The sequence below is a fragment of the Jatropha curcas genome, chromosome 1, assembly GCF_041381405.1.
Source record: "Jatropha curcas cultivar XTBG-Jc1 chromosome 1, XTBG_Jcur_1.0, whole genome shotgun sequence".
NCBI lineage: Eukaryota > Viridiplantae > Streptophyta > Magnoliopsida > Malpighiales > Euphorbiaceae > Jatropha > Jatropha curcas.
The window spans coordinates 9967221-9992284 of NC_143151.1; the positions used below are offsets into that span (position 1 = coordinate 9967221).

The following is a 25064-nucleotide window of genomic DNA, read 5'->3' on the forward strand; positions in this document are numbered from 1 at the left end:
TGTATTAGGTTCTTAGTTAAAAATTAATGGGTAAAGGAAATCTTGGTGCACACACCAATTTTATCTTGTAGTGCATTTATTTATTTTTTTTCTCTATTTTGTCTTTATTATAAAATTATGTAGATTTAATTAGTATTTTCTCGTCCAATGGCTAGAATTTAACACAAGACATATGCATGATATATTAACATAAAACGCATTGTGTTAATAAAATACAGTCTTTAGACATGGTAAATTATCAAAATGCCCTATGCATTGAAATCTATCCATGGGGGCAATAATCATGCTTCTCGATGCCTAATAAATAATTCAAGTAAATGTATGCTTTTACTGCTACCTCTCTCTTTTGGAGCCCATTTTTACTAGAATGTTTGTTATTCTTGTTGTTCAGTTATCCCTATTGGAACTCTTTTTGTGCTTTAAGCAATTAGATATAGACAATTTAGGTGCTAATCTAATCTAAAATTAAGCCCTAACATTGATATGATTAATGGATATACATTTACCACATGATATAATCATCAATAAGCATGCAATTTCTTTGCTACCTCAATCACTCTAGCATGGCGCTACACTACATTAATATGCCATGCATAAATCCTAAACCATCTTCTCTCATCATATGCTCAACTCAATTTTTGATTGGTAATATGCATGCAGCTCATTACATTAGGGAACAACTCAATTATCAATTATTAGCTGTGGAAAAAGTATTACTGATTTTTTTTTATATAATAACATTTAATAAGTTACATTCCATCCAAAACTAAATCCTTTTCCTCTCCCATTTATCTCTCCAAAAACTATCCAAAATTATTTATCAATCTAGATGCCATTATCTTGGATCACAGTGAGCCAAATAGTAGTGTTCAGTTATAAATGGATGAATACATAATTTAACTTGACGCAGAACGGTCACGTGAATGGGAATAATGTTTATACTCTGTCAGAAGTTTTGATTAATGACGTTTGATCTGACGAAAGAATTAGAGAATTAAACTCTCAAGGAAGTTTATTGAATAAGAATAATGATCAAAGAATAATGAATGTGCTCTTAATACAAATAACCTATTTATAGGTTTAGGCTAATCAAATAAAACCCTAAAAAAATGACATAAAAGTCGTAACTGGGCAAACCCTAGCAAGGTCGGTGGCATGGGCGTGCTTGGTATGACATGGGTATGCTTGGACTTCCAGAGGCTAGCATGGGTGTGCTTGGCATGACACGGGGTTACCGACACTCGAAACGTAACTGGACTCATCGGCACGGGCGTACTTGACATGGCACGGGCGTGCTTGGACTTCCAGAGGCTAGCACGGGCAGGCTGGCTGTGACACGGGCGTGTCTGTGCTTCTTAAGCTTGGGTGTGTCTCGCATCCTAGACTTCTAGAGGCTGGGACAGGCGTGCTGAATATGGCACGGCCGTGCCCCTTCTTCTTGGGTTTGCAACGATCCAAATCTTCCATATATTGAAGTGCAAGTTGCTCCGGATCCATCCCCTCCACTTCAAAAGAACTCAACCTCGAGTGATCATCATTAGGATAGAAAGGGAATAAATCCGTGACATTGAATTGGAAATCTTCATGTCTTCGAGAAGGTCAAGCATATAGGCATTATCATTAATCTTCTTAAGTACTTGAAATGGCCCAATCTTTTTTTAATCAAGCTTCTATTGTCCTACGCCATGCTCCTTGCAAAGATAGGTCATAACCTAATCACCCACAGTGAAAGATTTATAATGCTGTTGTTTATCAATTGCAGCTTTATATTTTTCATTGGCAGCAGTGATGAATTGCTGCACTTACTTGAATACTTCCACATGCTCAGTTGCTAAGTTATTAGCTGCAATACTCTTCTCTACACCTGCTGGAAGGGAAAGGAGATCAAGATTATGGGCTGGTACCTTCTGGTAAACAATTGCAAAAGGTGACATCTTGGTAGAGCTATGGATAGCACTGTTGTAAGCAAATTCCGCTTGGGCAAGAGCAAGATCCCACATCTTCTTCTTCTCACTGCAAATGCACCTAAGGAGATTACCAAGAGTCTAGTTCAGCACTTCAGTTTGTCCATCAGTTTGGGGGTGAGCGGTACTGTTGTAGTGAAGTTAAGTGTTGAATCTTTTCCACAAAGTTATCCAAATAAGAGCCAGAAACTTTGTGTCTCGGTCAGATGTGATGGTTTTGGGAATGCCATGCAACCGAACAATCTCCTGGAAAAATAACATTGTTATATGTGAGGCATCATTAGTTTGTTTGCAAGGGATAAAGTGTGCCATCTTGGAGAACCTGTCTACAACTACAAAAATAGAGTCAGCTCCGCATTGAGTTCGTGGTAAACCCAACACAAAATCCATAGATAAATCCTCTCAAGGTTGTTCCGGTACAGTCAACGAAGGGTAAAGACTAGTGTTTTGAGAATGGCCCTTTTGTGTCTGGCAAATTGAGCATTTCTGGACTAGCTTCCCTGCTTCCTTCTTTAATTGTGGCCAATAGAAATGAGCTTCTAACCTCGCAATAGTCTTGTCTCACCCTAGGTGTCCACTCAATCCTCCACTATGGGTTTCTCAGATTAACTTTTCCCAGAGGAAAGACCGAGGGATGCACAGCCTGTTTTCCTTGAATAAATATCCGTCATGAACAAGAAACCGTCGGTAGGCTGTTTAGCATCTATTTTTGCCCATATGTCAGCAAAATCTTCATTCGAGGCATATAGATCTTTAAGAAATTTGAACCCCACAATCACTTGCCTAATTGTAATCAACAAGGCTGCTCTTCTGCTCAAAGCATCCGCTATTGTGTTACAAGTACCTGATTTGTGCTTAATGACATTATGGAAAGCACCAAGATATTTTGCCCAACGCGCATGCATCTTGTTCACTTTCTTTTGAGTTTGAAAATGAGTTAAACCTGATGATCAGTGTAAATAATGAACTCACACCCTAATAAATAATGTTCCCAAGTCTTGAAAGCTCAAAAAACTGCATATAACTCTTGCTCATAGGTAGACCACCTCTGTCTAACTTCATTCAATTTCTCACTAAAGAATGCAATAGGCTTTCCAGATTGAGAGAAAACACCACCAATTCCAATCCCACAAGCATCACAATCTACCTCAAACAATTTATCAAAGTCAGGTAAAGTAAGAATAGGGGCGGAAGTAAGCTTATATTTGATCTCTTTAAAGCTTTTATTTGTAGCTTCTGTCCACAAAAATTGATGAACTCTAACCTTCTTCAAACAATCGATGATGGTAGCGATGATGCTGCTAAAGTTCCTGATGAACTGCCTATAGAAAGTAGCGAGACCATGAAAGCTGCTAACTTCAGTGATGTTCTTGGGAATAGGCCAATTTCGAATGGCCTCAATCTTTCTGTCATCAACATAAATTCCTTCCGAGCTAACAATACAGCCAAGAAATAGAATCCGCTCGGTCATAAAACTGCACTTCTTAAGGTTGATCTATAACTCATTTTTCTGTAAAGCATCCAACACCTGTTGAAGGTGCTGAAGGTGTTCTTCCTCACTGCGATTGAAAATTAAAATGTCATCAAAATAAACAACCACAAATTTGCATAAGAAAGGGCGCAAAACCTGAGTCATAAGTTGCATGAATGTGCTTAGTGCATAAGTCAACCCAAACAGCATAACTAACCACTCGTATAACCCCTCCTCAATCTTAAATGCGGTTTTCCATTCATCTCCCTCCTTGATCCTGATTTGATGATACCCGCTGTGGAGATCTATTTTGGAAAATATTATAGACCCTGACAATTGGTCCAATATGTCCTCCAGAAGAGGAATAGGAAATCGATATTGCACCGTGATCTTATTGACAGCTCTACTATCCACGCACATTCTCCAAGTCCTATCCTTCTTTGGTACTAATAAAGCAGGAACCCCACAAGGACTAATGCTCTCCCAGATATGTCCCTTCTTCAATAATTATTCTACCTGTTCTTGAAGGATCTGGCTCTCTTTTGGATTCATCTTATAATGGGGCAGGTTTGGTATCTTCAATCCAGGGATAAAATCAATCTGATATTGAATGTCCCGCAAAGGTGAAAGTGTAGATGGTTCTTCAACTATGGCATGAAACTGATCTAACAACTCCTTAACTGGTGGGAGTACTAGTGCCTCTTCATTAGAGCTGGTCTCTGGTTTGATCAGTAATGCCAACGCACCTCCGGACTTCTCAATTGCACCAGATAATTCATGCACATTGGAATAAACAGCTACTATGGATTTACCCTCCATTTTAAAATCTTTGGCAGAAGATCCAGAAGGTAAGACAATGATTTTCTTGTTTTTCCAAGTGAACAGGTATGAATTCTCTCTTCTCTTATGCAATGCATCTACATCAAACTGCCATGGATGTCCTAACAATACTCCACAAGCATCCATATCCAACACATCACAACTAACAGAGTCTGAGTACGACTTTCCCATTGATATAGGAACCTTGCAAATCCAGTTTACTTCAATTATTGGACCCTCTTTAATCCACCCTACCTTGTACGACGAAGGATGTGATTCTATGGGTAACTTTAGCTTTTCAACCAGCTGCTTGGCTATCAAACTTTCATAATTGCAACTGTCGATAATGAGTCGGCACACCGCTTCATGAACCCAACATTTAGCTTGGAAAATTTTTCTTTGTTGAGTTTCGCTTTCTTGTTTTGGAGAACACAAAATTTTCTGAACAACATATGTAACTTTTCCATCTTCATAACCAGCCATGGATCCATCATCTTCGTCTTCTACCTCTTCAACCTCAGTCACCTCATCTACTACATTCACCTGTCAATGCCCATCATTAGCCCTCCTACGTTCTAGACATATATTAGATGTATGCCCCTGTTTTCTACAACGATAACAATAATCTCCAATTGGCTTTTGATAAGGATTCGACTTATTGTTTTTGTCTGCCATGGGAGCCTTTCCTTAGGAGTCTTTATTTTCCTCTCTTGGGATCTGCGGTAAGTTCTGCTTAGTAGCAGCACTTGCTGCCCTTGAATTCTGCCTACCAGAATTTTGATTGAACTATTGATTTTCGGATGAATAAGGTTGCCAGAAATTCTGGTTATGATTAGATGGTTATCGAAGTTGCCAATTAATTCTATCTTTCGTACTTTTGGCCATCTCAATTGCATCTGCCAAAGTGAAAATTGCAGCTACACCCATCATACACATTATGTCATGATTCATTCCCCTCTGATAATGAGCCACTTGCTGCGATTCAGTCTCACAATTGTCACATCGAGCCTATAATCTCAAGAATTCTTCTATATACTTATCTACCTTTTGATTTCCCTAGAAATAGTCATGGTACCTATTATACAGGATTTGGGAGTGATCACTAGGGAGAAAACGCTGCTCAATCATCTGTTTCATTAAGATCCAATCTCGCACAGGTTCAATCTTTCGATGATGGCGTTTGTTTGGAACAGAATGTCATCATGCTGCTGCACCTCCTTTCAGTTTATACGCCATAATGGAAACCTTTTGTTCATCCTTAACATTCATGACCTCAAAGAATCGTTCGACCTCCGCTAGCCAGTCAAGAGTGCTTTCTATATCTAGTGATCCTGAGCAGGGTTGAAGGTCTACCTTTATCTTGTATCCTTCATGAAAATTGCCACCATTGCCTCTAATCTCGGCCTCCATCAAAACTATTTTGGCGTCTTGCATAATCTAGTTGATGCTGATTCAGAACTGTTGTTGCAGCTGCAGGTTGTGGATTGCCTTGTTGAATGGTGAGAGTCAACTCTCTAATCTGTTTGATTAACTCCTTGAACTTCGCCTCTATGGCTGTGAGTTGTGTCTCATGATTATCGGCCATGGAGATGCTTCGCCTTTCGGCTCTGATATCAACTGACGCAGAATGGTCACGTGAATGGGAATAACGTTTATACTTTATCAATAGTTTTGATCAATGACGTTTGATCTGACGAAAGAATTAGAGTATTAAACTCTCAAGGAAGTTTATTGAATAAGAATAATGATCAAAGAATAATGAATGTGCTCTTAATACAAATAACCTATTTATACGCAGAATGGTCACGAGTGTGCTTGACATGACATGGGCATGCTTGGACTTCTAGAGGCTAGCACGTGCGTGCTTGGCATGACACGGTGTGCCGACATTCAAAATGTAACTAGACTCGTCGGTATGAGTGTGCTTGACATGGCACGGGCGTGCTTAGACTTCTAGAGGCTAGCACGGGCAGGCTGGCTGTGACATGGGTGTGTCTGTGCTTCTTAAGCTCGGGCGTGTCTCGCGTCCTGGACTTCTAGAGGCTGGCACGGGCATGCTGGATATGGCACGGCCCGTACCCCTTCTTCTTGGGTTTGCAGCGATCCAAATCTTCCTTATATTGAAGTGTAAGTTGCTCCGCATCATAACTCCTCAAGTTTAACAGAAAAACTTTGTGGCACCTTGAATTTTAAAATCAACCCTATGGCACCCTCAACTTCTCTCTTTGCAATAATCTCACACCTCGTCACACTAGAACTAATAAATTTTTGACGTTTTTGGTTTATATGTAAAATATTAATATGATATGTGGTTATTATAACTTCTAAAATAATAAATTTCATATTTTTTAACGATTCAATAAATATTTAACCAATTTAATTTTATAAATTGAAGTATTTAATATATCAATTAAATTATTTAATAAATATAATTTTATAAGTTGAAATATTTAACGGATCAAAATGAAAATCAAGAACAACACACCATTTTTGCTTAAAAGCACTCGATTTATGTGTTTGGTAACAAAGGAACGCAAGCCAGCAAAGAACATCTATGCCACGCTCGCGGACTTTTTCCGACGTGGCATAACCCCACTGGTCCTTCCCACGTAGATCCTCGAGCTCTCTCTAGGCCACTCTGCGGAGAATTCTTCGACGGCTCCCTCCTCATTGCGTCTCCGTTTGTTTCCCGAGAAACCAAAAGAAAAAGCGAAGGGGAAAGGGGGAAAAAAAACAAGAAGAAGAAACGAAGAACTATGGCGGTTCGAGCAACCGTGTCCCGGTTCCCGATGGACCAAGACGCGCAGGAGTCATCAGGTCTCCCATGGGGAGTCACCGTTACGCCATTCGCTTCCAAGGACGAGAACAGCCAGTCGCCTACTTATGGATCCGACGGTCATTTATTACCTCGATGCGAGAATTGCTACGCCTACTTCAACACCTTTTGCGAGCTCGAACAGTGGGCCTGGTCCTGCTCTCTCTGTGGAACCCTCAATGGCCTTACCTCTCGTGCCATTGCGCGTTACTCGCACCCTCAGTCTTGTGCAGAAATGATGTCGTCGTTTGTCGATCTCGAGTTGCCTAGTAAGTGAGTTTAATGTCTTTTGTTCATCACTATGTTTTAATTGCCTATAAAATAAGGGAAGTTATCTTCTGTCTTCCAGATGTATTGTTGTATTTGTGGATTGTGAATTTTGATTTCTTGCTTGTCTTCAATTTTATGCATCCAAAAATACCATGCTGATTAATTCTCTTTAACTTCTTGTAACGCTATTGTGCTGTAGTGGAGGGTTCAGAGGAAGAAATGATGGAAGCTCGTCCAGTCTATGTTGCTGCTATTGATTTATCGTGTAAGATTTTGCTGATTGGCTTTGTAGTGGTTTAACTTATAGTTCGGTGTAATTATAGCTTGCTAATGCAATTTTTTTCATTTATTTACTTGAATAAATCAGAAGAATGATCCATGGTGATTGTAATTATTTAGAATCAAAAGCAGACTGACAAGTTTTTTAAACAACTTAAATGCCTGTTAAAAGAATTATGCAACATTCTCAATTTAACATAATCTTGGCATCTGGAAGGGCTATACATGCGCTGGTCCACTACATTAGGTTCTTCTTGCCCTTTTTTTTTGTGTTCTGATCTTTGCTAAATGCTGGAAATCAGAAGAAAATTTTAAATTGCTATAGCAATCTTGCACTATTCAGGAGGGATAGGCTTAAAAATTATGGCTTTGAATTGTAAAGTGTAGAACTTTACTAGGTTTAAGAATAGAGGATAATATTTAATGTTGTCATTTGAGCATGTATGAGTAGTATTTCATATCTAGAAGTAATACATGCTCTTTCTTATTTAACAATAGTTTCAGTTAGTTAGTGTGGTTTTTATGTTTTCATGTTTTTGCTGTAAGCATCTGGAACCTGCTTAATAAGCTTGTATGATTTATTTACAGCTTCGGAGGAATTTTTGGAGCTTACTAAAAGTGCGCTGCAAGCAGCATTGGAAGGTTGAAATCTTTTTATTTTCATATTTCTATATCAAAGTGATCCATTACTCCTTTCTGGAAGGATTTATAACATCAACCTTTGTTTCCCTTTAATTGTAGCTCTTGCTCCCGGTTCTTTGTTTGGACTTGCAACTTTCAGCCACAAGATAGGGTTGTATGATGTCCAAGGGCCTATTCCAGTTGTAAAGAATGTGTTTATTCCTCCTGATACTGAGGGCACCCTACTGATCGAGCTTGAAGATGTCATGCCTTTATTACAGTTCTTAGCCCCTGTATGTTAGTCCATTGATTTTTTAGGGGTTTATTATCTTTTATGAGATTTCTTTTTTGTGAGGCTAAAGAGCAAACATAAAAATTTGATGTCCATTGCAATGCATATTTTAGTTGGATAGGGATCTTTTATTTGTGTTGTCAGTTACATGCTTTATAATTAAATATTTTGTCACGAGTATTCAGTGTTCCTATTACAGGTGGAAACTTGTAAGGACCGTATTACAGCTGCACTTGACACGCTTAGGCCAACAACTGCATGGGAGAGAACCACTGGTGCAGGTCAAGGACTAGATGGTGTTCTGATGGGCGGGCGAGGTTTTGGTGTAGCAATGGAAGCCTTATTCAAGTACCTTGGATCAGAGTATGGAAACACATTTGCTTTAGGTCTGTCACTCAGTTTGAAACTCATATTGCTTTTTTATGTGCAGAATGAAAATGAATAACAGCTAGTTAATTATTTTTCCATTGCTTTTTTTCCCCTTTTGATATATATGAACATATGCAAATGTCATCAGCTGATTAAGTATAATTGCAGCTAGAGTCTTTGCTTTCATGTCTGGTCCTCCTGATTATGGAGCTGGGCAACTAGACACAAGGAGGTATGGTGAGCAATATGCGAGTAAAGGTGAGGATGCAGACAGGGCTTTACTTCCTGAGCAGACACCTTTCTATAAAGATCTGGTATTTTGGTTTCTAACTTCTGTTTACTAATATTGAATGTTAAGCTTTGGGAAATGTGTGCATTGACATTTATTTTACAGGCTGCTGTCGCCGTTCAAGCAGGTGTTTGTGTAGACATATTTGCTGTTACAAATGAATATACAGATTTAGCATCTCTTAAGTTTCTCAGTATTGAAAGTGGAGGCTCATTGTTCTTGCATTCAAATACTGATGACTCAACACTTCCTCAAGACATGTGAGTATCTAATGTATTTGCAATTGTTGCTCCAATTGGCTTTTATATTGTATCATGTCAATGAAAATGGCATCAAAATTTAAATTGTTGGGAAAGCATTGCTAATGCATTTTTGCTAAGGCATTTTTTCTTTCTGTAAAGCATACAATTGTTTAACATTAAATGAATTCTCTATAATGAACCAATTGCAGCTATCGGATGTTAAGTCGACCATATGCTTTTGGTTGTATACTTCGATTGAGGACCTCTTCGGAATTTAAGCCTGGTCATTCTGTAAGTGCATGTCATCTTCTTCAATATTTCAATAAGTTGTACCAAATTTCTGATATTCTTAAACTATTTGTTGCAGTATGGTCATTTCTTCCCAGACCCACAGTACGAAAATGTTCAGCATATTATTTGCTGTGATTCTTATGCTACATATGCTTATGATTTTGATTTTGCGAATACAGATGGCTTTGCCAGGTATAATCCTTATATAGCTAAATGTCATTTGATATGTGGTAAAATTTAATATTTGAAGAGATGAACTCCATGTTACTTAAAACGGGGTACGCCGCAGTATGCGCTACAGTTATGGGTATGGGTTACGACACTTTGTAATTTATATGAGGTACGCTTTGTGGGTACGCAGTACAATAAAAAACTTTATTAAATTCGCTTTGAATTATATGCATGATAAATAATATAATTGAAAGCTTATTTTATTAAATTGGATAAAAAATGTTTAACTATTTAGTACATTTTAAAACCTATTAAATATGCTAAGTGACTAACTACTATAGTTAGAAGACTTAAAAGTTTAAGATTTGGAGGTATTTAATTAAAATTTTGACTCTAAGTATTCTATAACAATTGATTCGTTCAATTTGCTAATTTTCGTGTTTCAGTAAGCGTGTGTCTTTTGTTTGAGTATGACGTTTTGGAAACGCAGTACGAGGGGTAATCCACGTTTTAACTGACACTAATGGAGTTTTTTTTTTTCTTTCTTTTTTTTTTTTTTTTTTTTTTTTTTTCATTACTTGTGTTAGGGTGAAGTGGGTGAGCAATGCGAATTACTTTTATTGATGTTACTTTATTTTTGGTATTTTTATTTGAAAATTTTATTGCAAGAATTTAATGGACTATGTATATATTTCTGTTGCTTCTGATATCTATTGATTCTGCAATTTAGGAGTACTTTCTTCTGTCCTCTTCTCCTTTTTGTTGGTCAAAAAAATAAAAGGAAAAAAAAGTAGAGAAAGAAAGAAAGTAATTGCTTTTTAGTCTTAAGCCACACTTGTCAGAAACAGCCAATACATTTGACTTTAAAATAAATAGTTGAGTTGTTAGTTGGCATTTCTATTCCAAATTTAACCTTTTATTTATTCTTACCTTTCACAATTGCAATATTTATATTTGATCTTTTTCTATGGATAGGATCATGGTTCAAAGGTATAGCGTAGCAATGTATTCTCTGATTAGTCTTTTTGGATTTATCTATCACAGTAAAGCTTTACAATCAATTATCAGTTAGGAAAGAGCAAAGAGTCTGAATTTTTGACTGTGAAAAGATATAATACATCCCCCTTTTTTTTTGTAGCATAAGGTTCTGTTTGATTCCGGAACATATTTTCCTAAAAAATATCTTTTGGGTTTTTAATATTTGGGGTGCTCTGGAAAATTAGTCAAAGCGAAAATAAGCCATTTGAAAAAGAAAATAACCTCTTTTTTAAGTAAGAAAAATATTTTCCAAACATTAACAATCTTATTATAACTAAAAGAAAAGTCTTGAATATAAATTTTTAATCCACTGATTACTGGTGGTTACAACTAGCGATCACCGTTAATAAACACCTATCACCAGCTACCACTGGTCACTAACACCAATTATCAGCAATTACCACAATTTATTATTTTTATTTTTTTTTCTTCACATTTGACAATAAATGTTAAAAATAAAAGTTTTAATAATTCAAGATATTTTACAGTCTTATAAATTAAAATTTTTAATTTTTTTAGACTACTTTTCAATGTTACTGCCAACCAATAGAAAATGAGCTATTTAGAGAATATTTTCCAAGGGAAACATTTTCCTTTGAAAAAATCTCAAAAGTTACTTTTTTGAAAATAACCAGAGCCTAAGATCCTCAATTATATATGATGATTTAATTCTCTGCAAATACAATTATGCATGCTTAATTTGTGTTTGGTAAATATGAACACAAATGGTTGATATATTTGTTTAGTGCTGTAATTTGCAATACATTTTTTGGAGTTAATTTGATTGTATAACAAAAATGTGTCATTTTCTCAACCTTTTATTCTGACAATCTTTTGAAGAGTTTGATATGGGTCTGAAGCCTTTTCTTTTCCTACATGATTTTTCCTATTTTCCCTCTCCTTGTCACCTTTCCTTCTGTCAGGGGGTAATTGACAATTGATTTCTTTTATATGTTAAAAGTTGTTGGAGCTTCTTTTGAACATAATTTACAAACTGTAACATCAAAGGTTGTATTTATTGCTTGCAGATATGCATCAGAACAACCTGTAGTACAAATTGCATTTCAGTACACAGTCGTAGTGCCCCCGGAAGAGCTTTCAAGTCCAGGATTGGTTTCCGCAAGTGGGTACGACTTAATTAATACATTAACTGGTCATTTCACTTGATATAAATGATCAAGAGTGTTGTGTGATTTAGATATATGATTTATCAGATAGGCGTATCAGTTGGCTGTGCGGTTACTTTCCTGAGCCTTGTACACATGCTATCCACTAGAGAATTTTTCATTACTAATTGACTGCCTTTCATTGTTTATGGTCTAAATTTTAATTTCTGTATGCTTATGAAGAGGCAAGCATTCCCTTCAAAGACGATTGAGGATCCGAACTTTGCAATTTGGAGTTGCCCGAAATATTCATGAAATCTATGACAGTGTCGATCCTGAAGCAGTTCTATCAATACTTGTTCACAAGGTATTATCTCCTCCATTGAATAATACATTTGTGACCCTATTAGTGATCCAGTGCATGTTTTGTGTGGCCTACCTGGCTGCTAATAAAAAAAGGAAAATTATGATCAATTTAAATTTAAAATTAAATAATGTACAAAGGTATTATTTTTCTGAGTTTCTGAGGACACACTTTCCCATTCTTTCCAAGTTTCTCATCATTTCTAAAATGAGAGGCACGTAGATGTGTGGAACACTCCAAAACACTAGTTAATTATAATTCCTACAACCAAGTACCACACTAAGAGAACTTTAGATTCGTAGGCAGAAAATGATTCGCTGCACAATAAGATTTTTATGAAGTTTTTACTTAAGAGTGACTTGCTTGTTAAAAGAATTGTTTGTTTATTAACTATAACGTTAATTAAGGCAAATGTGAACATGGATTAGTTCTTCCTGATTATTCTCATATCAGATTTCATTACATTGTTTATGCATTCATTTACTTTATAGGTTATATTAGCCTCTCTGGAGCAAGGGGTTAGGGAGGGCAGGATGTTGCTTCATGATTGGCTCGTAATACTTGCTGCTCAGTATAATGACGCATATAAACTTGTTCAGTTTAAGAATGGAACTTCACTGAATGGTCAGATCGATGTTGCATTCTCACAATGTCCACAACTACAGCCCTTACCTCGCCTAGTTTTTGCTTTGCTTCGAAATCCTCTACTCTGCTTCCATGAAGAAGGTGTTCATCCTGACTACCGAATCTACCTACAATGCCTTTTCAGGTATATCTAATGTTTACATTTGTTGTTGGAACAATCAGTGTTTTGATTTGCAATGTTGGAACTGAAAATGAAAACTGAGCAACAGTTTTTGTTGAGAGACTAGAATAAATATTTTATTGGATAACCTCTTAGCCTCAGTTGGCTGTCAATACAAAAACACATTCCAGCTTCTCATGCACCTACCCATCTCACACAGTCCAAAAATAAAAAGGCATAGAATACAATATTTCACTTTGGTGTGTTATCATACTGGCACAGTTGATGGGCCTATGTGATGTCAACTTGTGCCCCCATTCTGGCATGTGTTGGCAGTTTGATGAAATATTTGTTCCTTAAATCATCATCTTAATATCTTACTGCTAACCATTGTGATTCAATTATGTGTTTATCATCTTAAATATTTTACTGGATAACCTCTTAGCCTCAGTTGGCTGTCTATACAAAAACACATTCCAGCTTCTCATGCACCTACCCATCTCACAAAGTCCAAAAATAAGAAGGCATACAATACAATATTTCACTTTGGTGTGTTATCATACTGGCACAGTTGATGGGCCTATGTGATGTCAACTTGTGCCCCCATTCTGGCATGTGTTGGCAGTTTGATGAAATATTTGTTCCTTAAATCATCATCTTAATATCTTACTGCTAACCATTGTGATTCAATTATGTGTTTATCAAGATTAACCATATGGTGTTATTAGTTTTATTGCTCTGGCTTTTGTTAATTGTTACTTTTAAATATGTAACGAACTTAGGCAACTACTACCTTCATGTGCTTAGTTGTACTTTTCTTTTTATGAGAAGCTAACCATGGAAACCTTTCATTTTGGTGCAGTGCTCTCGAACCAAGTTCCCTTCATCATGCCATATATCCAGTATTAATGTCATATTCTACGCCTGATAAACAAGCATATCCTCGCCACTCTTTGAGCCGAGCTGCTCTGATTACCAGTGGCAGTCCAATATTTTTCCTTGATGCATTTACAACTCTAATTGTATTCTATTCTTCTACAGCAGATCCCTCACTTCCTTTCCCTCCACCTCATGATTGTAAGTTGTTTTTATCATTTGTTACACTGTTTGCATGCAGAAGAAACGTGCTTTCTAAGACATGTTTTCTTCCTAGGTTTATTGAGAAGTACAATTAACAAATTGAAGCAAGATAGGTGTATCACTCCTAAATTGATTTTTATCCGGGGAGGGCAGGATGATGCCTCCGTTTTTGAGAATTACCTCATAGAGGAACAAGATGTTGATGGTCAAGGCTTCACAAGTGTAATGGGCTTTGTTTCTTTCCTTGAGGACATCACCCAGAGCGTGTTGGAATACATGAAATAAAAAGACCAGAAAACTGCTAAGCTCACACATTTACTGCAGGTGGTTCAACTGGGTAAGAGACAGCCAATATCAATACAGAAAACGGCCTCTGTAGTTCAAACCTATATTTTTGGGGACCAAGTGTTTTTTTTTTTTTTTTCTTTTCTTTTCTGAAAATCTTTCTACTTAAATCAGTTGGAAACCCCCTTCCTCATTAATACAGATTAGATCTAGGAACATAGTTTACTCTCTGTATGCTAAGGTTGCAGGCATCGGAAATTTTGCCTGTGTGTTTTTGGTTGCATATTTGATAGATGTTAATAAAACTGTACTAAAAGTTGCTTTCCTAGGTACTTATCATTTTTTTTCTTTTTCTTTTTTTTTTTTTTTTGGAAATTTTTTTCCTCGTTCATTTCCTCTTTATGTATTCAATTTGGGTTCTTCAATTAGAGCCAGTTATTGATACTGGTGGGGAGTACTCTTGCTGTTTTGATAAGAGCTTTTTCTATTGCTAAATTGCTACATTTCGAACAGCTAAATAACTTTGTTTTATATAGTTGTACTACTAATAATGAACTGTAGAAACTTGTTATTTTATTCGCACTTTCAATATGTTATGGAAAAATTATAATCTTATCTCTATATTATGTTAAAATCAACTATGACTCTTTGATTTTTAAATATACTATTTTGTTTCTATATTTTAGTTATGTTAAACCAGACTGATATTTCGAGAAAATGATAGTTAGGAGAGAGATATTTTGTTTGTCTAAAATGCCTAAGATCAATATTTCATCAAAATAAGAAAATGATAGTGAGGAGAGAGATGTTTTGTTTGTCTAAAATGCCTAAGATCAATATTTCATCAAAATAAGGTTTTACTACGATGAAGAACAGCAGCTGCTAAAATCCGGTTTTTGGAATTTGGAATCGGTTAGAATCAGAATGGAAATCGTGCAAAATAGGAGCCCCGTCCAGAATTGGAAAATGGAAATCGTGCAAAATTGGAGCCCCGTCCAGAATTGGAACTGTAACTGGGGGAGCCCCGTCCAGAATTGGAAAATGGAAATCGTGCAAAATTGGAGCCCCGTCCAGAATTGGAACTGTAACTGGGGGTTGCGATTCGATTCTAGTTCTAAGGTTTTTAGAATTGTGAGGTTGCAATACACATCTTCAATTGCAGGTCACAATGACTTATTTTATTTATTTGTTTTCTTTTCTAAATTTGTAAAATTATATTAACATTATATAGATTTTTTTTTTGAGAATTAACACTATATAGACTTTTACACAAACGTAAAATCTCAATTAATTAAACAATTTTAAATTAAATAAATTTAGCTTGACTAACTAATTTTATGGTTTTAAATCAAGGGTAAGACGTACTCCCCAGGCGGGATATTTAATGCGTTAGCTACAGCATTGCATGGGTCGATATGCACAACGCCCGGTATCCATCATTTATAGCTAGGACTATTGGGCTATCTAATTCCATTCACTCACTTAGCTTTTATCTCAGTGTTAGTGCACTTGAATTACCTCATCTATCATCTTAAGGAGAAGTTTGGTTTCAAATCCTAGTTTGAATAAGAGAAGTACGCCATGATAGTATGCCTTGGATGATCCACATCTCAGGATCAGGCACTGATGAGCACATTAAACTATCCATGTGGCTAAGAGCCCTCACAGCTCAGCTACTGTAGAGAATAAGAAATTTTTATACCTATAAAGACTTTCTTTTACCATTAGATTTAAATAATATTATATGAGCCATTGAATTTAATTAACATAAGGACACTTACGACTCATATATTAAGTTAACAATAAATTAGTAATATTATTACTTTTTATCTAACTTTCTTATTATCATATATAGAAATAGTTTTAGAAGTTAAATAAGCATTTTCAACTTTCAAGGATGTAAATTCAAATGGTTCTCATATCTGAAAAAATATTTAATTATTTTTTTTTCAATATTACAAATAAGCTAACTATTAAATATAATAGTAATATTATAATTATTAAATTATATTATCATACTATTAGCAATTTAATTTATATATCCTTCACTTTATTTTCTTTTAACTAGCTACTTTTTCTCCTAAAAAGAACTATTTGCTTTTTTAGAATTATCTTTTACTTGATTTAAAACACCATAATAAATTTTAAGAGCTATAGAATATGGTTTAAATTATTTAAATAAATAATTTTTATTAATTATTTGAATATGCATTTCATAATGAGATATTTTTTTAAATACTTTTTACTATTAGATTTGTAATTAATTGGATATTTCTAATTAACGAAGATGTAACTATTATTTAGAAAAACTAAAATGTAACTATGTTCATTAAAATTATTTCAAGATTGTCATTATCAATTAAAAAAAAAAAAAATTAAGTTATACATATATTTTTTGTTAGTTTAAATCAATATGATTGTTTGTCATGTCTATATATTTTTAAATTTCAGAAGTTTTTCAATATTACATTTTATCTAATATTTGTATTATTTTTTAATTTAAAATACTTTAATTCTTAAAAAAAAGAAAAGAAAAATTTATTGAATCCTATTTTGAGATACTATGAATTGATTTGTACCATTTAAAAAATGAAAAAGAAATTATGAGAAAAATTAAGTATATTTATGAAACGACCTGAAAATTCAATTTCGTAGAATTTTTATTTAAAAATTAAATTTTTATTTCAACCAATGAAATTCAGTATAAAATATTTTATTATTGCTAAACCAAACTTATAAACCAGTTTGAATTTTTTGAAAACCAAGTGAAAAACACGTAAACTAAGTAAAAATCGAGCCAAATCACTGAGTTGGACCAAATCAGTTCGAATCGAATTGGAATAGTCTAGAAGCCTAGATTCTTCTTTCTTCTTCTTCTTCTTCTTCTTTCTTTCTTTCTTTCTTTCTTCTTTCTGGGTTCAGTGACAGACATGTGGCCGACCTCCTCTTATCCCTCTTTCTCTTGTTTTTCTGGTCACCAGAGATGAGTGTGACAGAGTTCTTTAAGCCGCCTTCTCTCTGTCGTCGCACCTCAGCTCCTCTCTCCCCTCTGTTTTCGTTTGAGTGAATCGCAGCAACACCACCAGCCTCTAACCGCTGCTCAACGTTGAGTCCTCTGCCCGCTTTTGATTCCGGCGAGAGCTGTAACGTTGCGAGCTACAATCTCTTTTCGGCGATCAATGGCAACGTTAACGATGGCACTTGGCTCTTATCTAGTCCACTCCGGTCGAATAGAAGGCCGATCTCATGCAACTAATGCCAAAAATAGACTCTTGATAGAAATCGAGCCAGATGGTGTGAAGAGCGCTTGATTCCGAGCAGCCATGGTTTTTCGGACACCATAGACGGCGGTGACGGTGGTGGTGCGGCAATCGACCGACGAGGCCCCAAGAGGCATAATCATCTCCTCCTCGCGCGGATCGTGGAATCGTGGTCTGATTTTCGATTGGTACGCTCTAAGACCTAGTTCCTCATTTTTGGTATAAATTCCAAATTTAAAACTATTAGATGATGTGGGTCTCATATATATATGGCACAACCCAAGAGGAGGGGTGAATTAGGTTTTCTAAAAATTTAACTTTCAAAAATAAAATCAGAATTCTGTTGCAGCGGAATTAGAAAGCGTTTGTGAGAGTTAGTTATCAAGATTAGAACTACCTCACAAAGCTTGTTGCAAAAATAGAATGTTTCTTTGAAGAACATCTATTGTATTTAGAACAGCTTCACAAAGCTCAAGCAAGTTTAGAAAGATTCTGTGAAGAACAATTATTGCGTTTAGAACTGCTTCAAAAAGTTGATTGCTACTTAAAAAGATTCTGAAAAACAGTTATTGCATTTTAGAACTGTCTCACAAAACTTTAAGCAAGATTAAAAAACTGATTATAATTCATATAGTGAATACACCGAATATAGAAGGACAGATAAGAACCTGGAGTAATCACAATACGGAAATCTAGAGTTCTAATGTTCCACAAAGATAAAACTTATTCATGTTTAGAAATAGAAATTCATTAACAATGTATTTCTAAAAAGATTAATAGTTGTGTAAATAAAATATAATCAAGTAGAACTTCAGAAAATAAAAGAAGATAAACATAGGGATTTATAGTGGTTCGGCACTAACTCGCCTAGATCCACTCCTCAAGACTTATCTTGAGATCCTTCACTATATTATCTCTTTTCAAGGGTAAGAGACAAACCAACATTACAAGAAAATAGATTAACACCTAGATTTAACCCTTGTCCCACTAGATTTTTCAAATGTTCTAGTCAACCTCAACCCTTTCTATTTTTGCAGAGAACAAAAACTCAAATCAAGATATTAGAATCTCACACAAGGAGAATGTTTTGCTTGATAACCTATTACACCATAGCTTTTTACCTAAGCTATTACACAAAAGTTGTTCAATTAAAAAGCTCTAACCTACAACAGATAACAAAATCTATATAGACAGAGAGAAATGCAATTATAAGTACAGAAAATATAAAAAACAGATTTAAAAAACAGATTAAAGATTAAAACTGTTTTTCAAAAAATGTTGTTATTAAATTTTCTTTTCTCTTATAAATATTTCTTGAAGCAAAAAGATGAAAAGAAATAAGAGGGCTTTTGAGAGAGAGCTTTAAAAGATTAAAAATACATGATCGATGGACTCCTACTCTTAAAAAAAAATACCCACGTTTTCACAAGAGGAAAACGTCTTTTATGGAGGGATGAAGATCCCGTTTAGAAAGCATGATATTTAGTTTAAAGAATATTTTTGGCATTCAAAAAATGAGAGATACGAAAAGATCTTTATATATTTGTTGCCAAAAATATTTGAGTAAGAAATCTTTTAATTTAGGAAACTAGAATAAAGAAAAAGATTTGACTTTCCTTTTTATAAAATGATTTCTGAAAATACAGAGATATGCAAATCTCTGTCAAATATTTTGTTACTAAAAATAATTAAGCCAAAATCTTTTTCATTTAGGTAAGTAAATTTAAAAGATTAAGTTTTGACTTTTATTATTAAGGTAACTTCCAAAAATCCTTTTGAGAGAGAAGAAAAATATTTTTGTGCTTATAAAAGAATATTCTCTCTATCCAGCAAATTATCTTAAGATACTAACCACTAAAAAAAGATCTTCAATAATCTTCATGGTTTTCAAAATCTTAAATTTTTAGGGACAAGCCTTCTTTAGCAATTTTATATTAGAAATTCTGCATAAATTAATATTAGCATATACAAAAAGAAATATTAAATTTATTTGTTTTGCATAATCATCAAAATTTCAAGATAAAAATGACCTTTGAGTCAACAGATGATTAAGTTGATTTCGACTAAATAGTTAATCGAATATAATTCTTGTTAGGGAATAACAATATACATTTAATTTTAGCTACTATTAATGTGAAAATTAACTTGAAGGTTATTGCTTGGAATCATGGTATTGGAGGAAAAACTAGGTGCTAAGTTACTGTTAAGAAAAATTTTTAGGAGAAGTATTTGAATTAATAAGCAATTGAAGCTATGAGTTGAATTCTTATATAGTAATGATTAGATTAATGAATTTCTTACAAGCTTGACAAGGAGACTGTAATTTTCTTATTATGACAATGACTATTTTATTTGCTTTTATGAGTTGATAGTATGAAGGTTTAAAAGCAAGGTTGTAAATTTAGTTTTTGGTAGGGTAGTGAGTTAGTTAATGTGAAAGTATAAAAATTTAATCAAGAAATCTAGACTTTTGGATATGGCAGCAGTTAACTTGATAAATTGTTTATATTTTATTATAATAGGAAGTGATGTCTTATATCAAATTATTGATAGGAAATGGTTAGGCTAGCATATAAATTATAAGTTTTAAACAAAGAACTCTGATTTTCTTTGATATGGCAGCAAACAATCATCTAGTTTTGTATATTTCTTTATAGTGAGATAGAATATGAAGTTACATATCTTTTACTTCATCGAACCGAACAAGTTACATGCAAGTCCCGATTATAAACATGAGAGATCTAAAACGGTAGCAACCAAATTGCTTATTCTTTTTATGAGTTTTGGAAATATTAAGATGAGGACTGATGTCGTGTAATTGTATCTTGGTGGGAAATGGATAATTAAACATGTTTAGGATAATTTTTAGCCTAGTAACTGAGATGTTTACTGAAATGGCAGCAGCTAGCTAGACCAAATTCCATAAATTTGGGAAAAGTAGAGCTTGCCTAATGTTATTAATTTAATCTTCACTTGGTAATCAATTTAATAAGGATTATGATGATTAATTTTAATATAGAAAATGTGAGTAAGTTTTCATTGAGTGTTATTAACTAAATAATATAAAGCTATGGCTTGATATAAACCCTGGATAATGATTTAGCAAAAAGGCTTATGAACAGTTTAGTTATTGTATAATGTTGTTATTTGAAAATTTCAAATGACTTACACATTAAAAGTTGTGAATTGGTTACTTAGAAGATGTATTTTATTGAATTCTAATTTAAATTAAACATTGGTGCTTAGTGAATGGGCTAGAATGATTGATAATAAAGTGGTAACAGGTTTAAAGTTACTTTAAGTTGTAAATTGATGTGATTACTTTGGGTGGAAGAAGGGAAATAAATTTATTTAATTGCCCGATGGACGAGCTGTGTGTTTTGATTGAATAATAATTACTGTTATTGGGATATTTAAAAAGGTTGATAGTCCCATTTTTAGGGGAGGTGATGCCGAAATTTCGATAGAATCTAGGCTAGTTATATTTAATGGATAAGTTAATAAGTCTGCTTGGAATAATTCTTTAATTTGATATATTTAAAAGAAATCTCTTTATTTACTTCAGTTCTTTCCTTTTGCATTTATAATTTATTAGATTGTCCGAGTTTGTCCATCGCTCTCGCGAATCAAAAATCCAAGAGCTTCCTCTCTTCTTCATTACTGAAATACTAATAAATAGTGCACTACCATCTGCATAATGCATAGTTACATTACCACGTAATGCTATAATTACCTATTTATTTAATTAGTAATTATTTCTTTTTATAGCATAAATATTCATTACTTTATACTTAAGTATATATGTGTATATTTATGTGTTTGCATAACAATATTTGTTTATTTAATGTCCTTGCATTCAAATGCCATGTTTGATTAGATGTGTTGTGATGATGATGTGCCGTGTGTGTGGAATTTGGATGAAGTGGGTCACCATTGGATTTGTGAGGGCGGTCTTCGATATCGTTGGCCATGTATGGGGAGATCGGCGCCCCCATGTGCATTTGATGATACTAATTATATGGAAAACCATAGGGTGGCCTCCTGTTGGTATGGAAAGAAAAGAGAGTATAAAAAAATGAGAGGGCTGGTCAAGTGAGGATTAGATTGGTCGGCCATGTATGAGGGATCAGCTCACTAGTGCACACGTCATGAGAGGATGGGCCATGTGTGAGGACGGCTCATCGGAGGTTTCGGTGATGCCACTGACCAATTTACACTTGTTTGATTATTTGAAGGTGTAATTACTTGTGAGTGCTAATGTTGTGCCATATGCTTGACTGTTTGTGTGTTCATTTTAGTATTTTAGGAAGCATTTTGTGTGAATGCTTGTGTTATGCGATATTTATTATTCATTACAAAACTCATTTCTTTGTTTAACTTTTCCATGAAGTAGATTTTTCTTTGTCCAGGGAAAAACTCTGTTTCCTTCACCATAGAGCTAGAAAAGTAATTTCTTAATTTCAATAATTATTTAAATTGTGAGCGTTATGTACAAGAACCTATTTATTACTATTTGATATTGAACTCCACAGTTGTTGGATCATGATAAATCCAATTATGTACGAGTGTAATCATGTTAATGGGTAACTGTAGGTTGATGATTTAGAGAACTATAGGTGCATACGGACTGTTAGCCCATATCATAGATAATGTGTAATGTAATTGAGCCCAAGTTATGAAATATTTGAAATGTTGGATTTGGGCCAATATATAGTATAATCATAAGATTTGTTATATAAATAATATGGGCTTATTGTTCATATGATCAAATGTGATGTGATTGAATTTAGTGATTCAAGCTTACTACGGGTCTTGGGGGCCTTATTCTTACCTAAGCCACAGTGCCGGTCCAGCCCATGGTTTCGGGTCGTGACAATTTAAATGCAATTCGAAAAAAAAAAAGATCAATCAAGTAACCTGTTATAATATCTTTCAAAGAAAATGTAACCTGCTATAGCAGGTTCATTTGCCACATCTCATCGAATAATAGAATCTGTATTGTAGTAAAAGCCTTAAATCAAATAAGTGTAATATTAATAGACACATGAAATTTTATGATATCAAATTTGATTATATACATTAGGAGAATTAATTTTATTATTAGAAAAAATGGGAGAAACATTTTAAGTCAAACATTTGAATTATATCATTTAACTTTCTCAATTTTTTAAAAAAATTATAAAAAGATAATAAAAAGCCATTTATATATAGTATGCTTTTAATTGAATAAATACATTGTAAATGTTTTAACAATAAAATAAATAAAAAATTATAAATTTATTAGAATTCTAAATAATTTTTTTGGATAAATGAATTTGATATTAGATAATTTTTTATTGTTGAAATTTTTTTATTTTTTATAGCTTTGTTGGAAAGAATATTTTTTTATTTACATTAAATAACTTACTTTATAACATATCCTATAAGTAACAAGTTATTCAATAAATTTTCAATCAATGATTTATATCTAGATATTTCTAATCTAACGGTAAAAAACACATTTTGTATCATTAAAGAAATTTTTTGTTCTTTATCATAGTTTTGTCCTCAAAATAAACAACCATAAACTGCATAATAAAAGGCTTAAATACCTGATTCATAAACCTCATGAAGGTATTAGGTACATTGGTAAAGCCCATTTTTTTATCTTGAAGTTTGTTTTCCATTCATGACTAGGCATAACCATAGTTTCAGAATTGCCAGTTTCGGTTCCAAAACCTTTGGTTCCAATAATAAGAAAAGTGGGACCGAAATTGAACCGCTTTTAGCCGGTTTTGGAACCGCCAACTCTAATTTGGAACCAAAATTAGATATTTTATTTCAAACTTTTTAAAATTTATAGCTTGAATAAATAATAATAATAAATATTAATATTGAAAAACACTAAACCAATTTAATAAAAATTGTTAAAATTTATTTAAAAATTATAATAAAGTAAAAAATAAGTTGAGAGTTTATTTAAAAACATGTTTTTCACGGTTTCAAACCAGGATCACCGACTTTAGACCAAACCTTAAGTACACAGTTTCGCTTACCGTTGGGAACTAGGTTAACGATTTAATGTTTGTTTTGGCCGGTTCGATTTCAACTCAGTTGCAGTTTGAAATCGAACCATGGTCATCCCTACTCATGACCAAGCTTTATGCAAATTTGATGGTATCTATTCCTCAAGTCTAACTTGATGAACCATCTATGGTATCCATCCCAATATGTCATCTGGTCGAGGAATTGGAAATTTATAACCCATCGCTATTTTGTTGATAGTGCAACTATCTACAAACTTCCTCTAACTCCCACGGGCACGACACATGGACTCGTACTCTCTTTGATTAGCCCTTTTCGAAAGAGCTCCTATACTTTCTCCTTAAGTATCTCTTCCTCTTTAGACCCATTCTATAGTATGGAAAATTAGAAAAGTTTACACTTGGTATAAGATTAATTTATTGTTGGATGTTGCACATGAGTGGAAACCATGGTATGGCATCCAACAATTCCTTAAACTCTTTTTAATAATGGTTGGATCAACTTAGGAGGCTCGTCCACTTGTAGCTTTGCTTTCCCCAGAAGGATTTGTTTCACTATCAACGCAAGTACTTGCCTTGTATCCTTTGTCTCCATCTCAAACTCCTTTGTGATGGTGAAGAAAGTTTGTGCCTCCTTTGTGGTTTGTGCTTCAATGGCATTAGGGTGTATTTCACTGCCTCTTTCTCTAGGCTACAGGTGTTGCTTTTTTCTGAGTGTTGAGCATTAACATTAAATTACCATGGCCTCCCAAACAGTTAGTGATAACACATATATATATCTACAACTTCACATTATGTCGTGTTAAAATGATTGTTGCCATACTTTTTGGAATTGTTCCTTGTTAAAATGATTGTTGGCATACTTCTCACATTCATGAGTTATGGCTTGAACACTTGAACATGAGGTTTCTAAGAGTCAAAAACTCTTTTACTTCTTTCGTATTGCATCATCTTTACTTTTGTAGCAATGTTTTCAACTTTCAATAAGGTCTTTAACATTTGGACTTCAATTTAGTCTTTAATTGTAGGTTCAATCCTTCTAAATATCTCGTAACATGTTGTCCTTCAAATTTATGAATATTATTTTCTTTCAACTAGCGTAATGAATTTAGATGTATATTGATGCACCGTTTGATCGTCTCGTTGACACCTTGGTATTGTTGGAAGAGGATTTGTTAAAAATCTGATAGTAGAAATTTTTACAGCAAAAAGTACTTCATCTGATATTATGTACGAACTAGACCTTTGCTTACTCGCTCCCTTCTAGCTT

At 34.1% G+C, this 25064-nt stretch overlaps 1 protein-coding gene across 1 annotated transcript; it reads left to right on the forward strand.

Annotated features, from left to right (window-relative positions):
- The first annotated feature begins 6802 nt into the window (after positions 1 to 6802).
- LOC105646304 (sec23/sec24 transport family protein) lies at positions 6803 to 15006 on the forward strand. Its single transcript, XM_012232131.4, has 14 exons — positions 6803 to 7338; positions 7539 to 7604; positions 8207 to 8260; positions 8360 to 8532; positions 8731 to 8917; positions 9069 to 9214; positions 9295 to 9449; positions 9641 to 9722; positions 9799 to 9914; positions 11960 to 12058; positions 12281 to 12404; positions 12893 to 13170; positions 14009 to 14223; positions 14300 to 15006. Exons 1-14 carry the CDS (start codon positions 7011 to 7013, stop codon positions 14509 to 14511), a joined length of 2235 nt encoding a protein of 744 aa, XP_012087521.1. The 5' UTR covers positions 6803 to 7010; the 3' UTR covers positions 14512 to 15006.
- The last annotated feature ends 10058 nt before the right edge of the window (positions 15007 to 25064 follow it).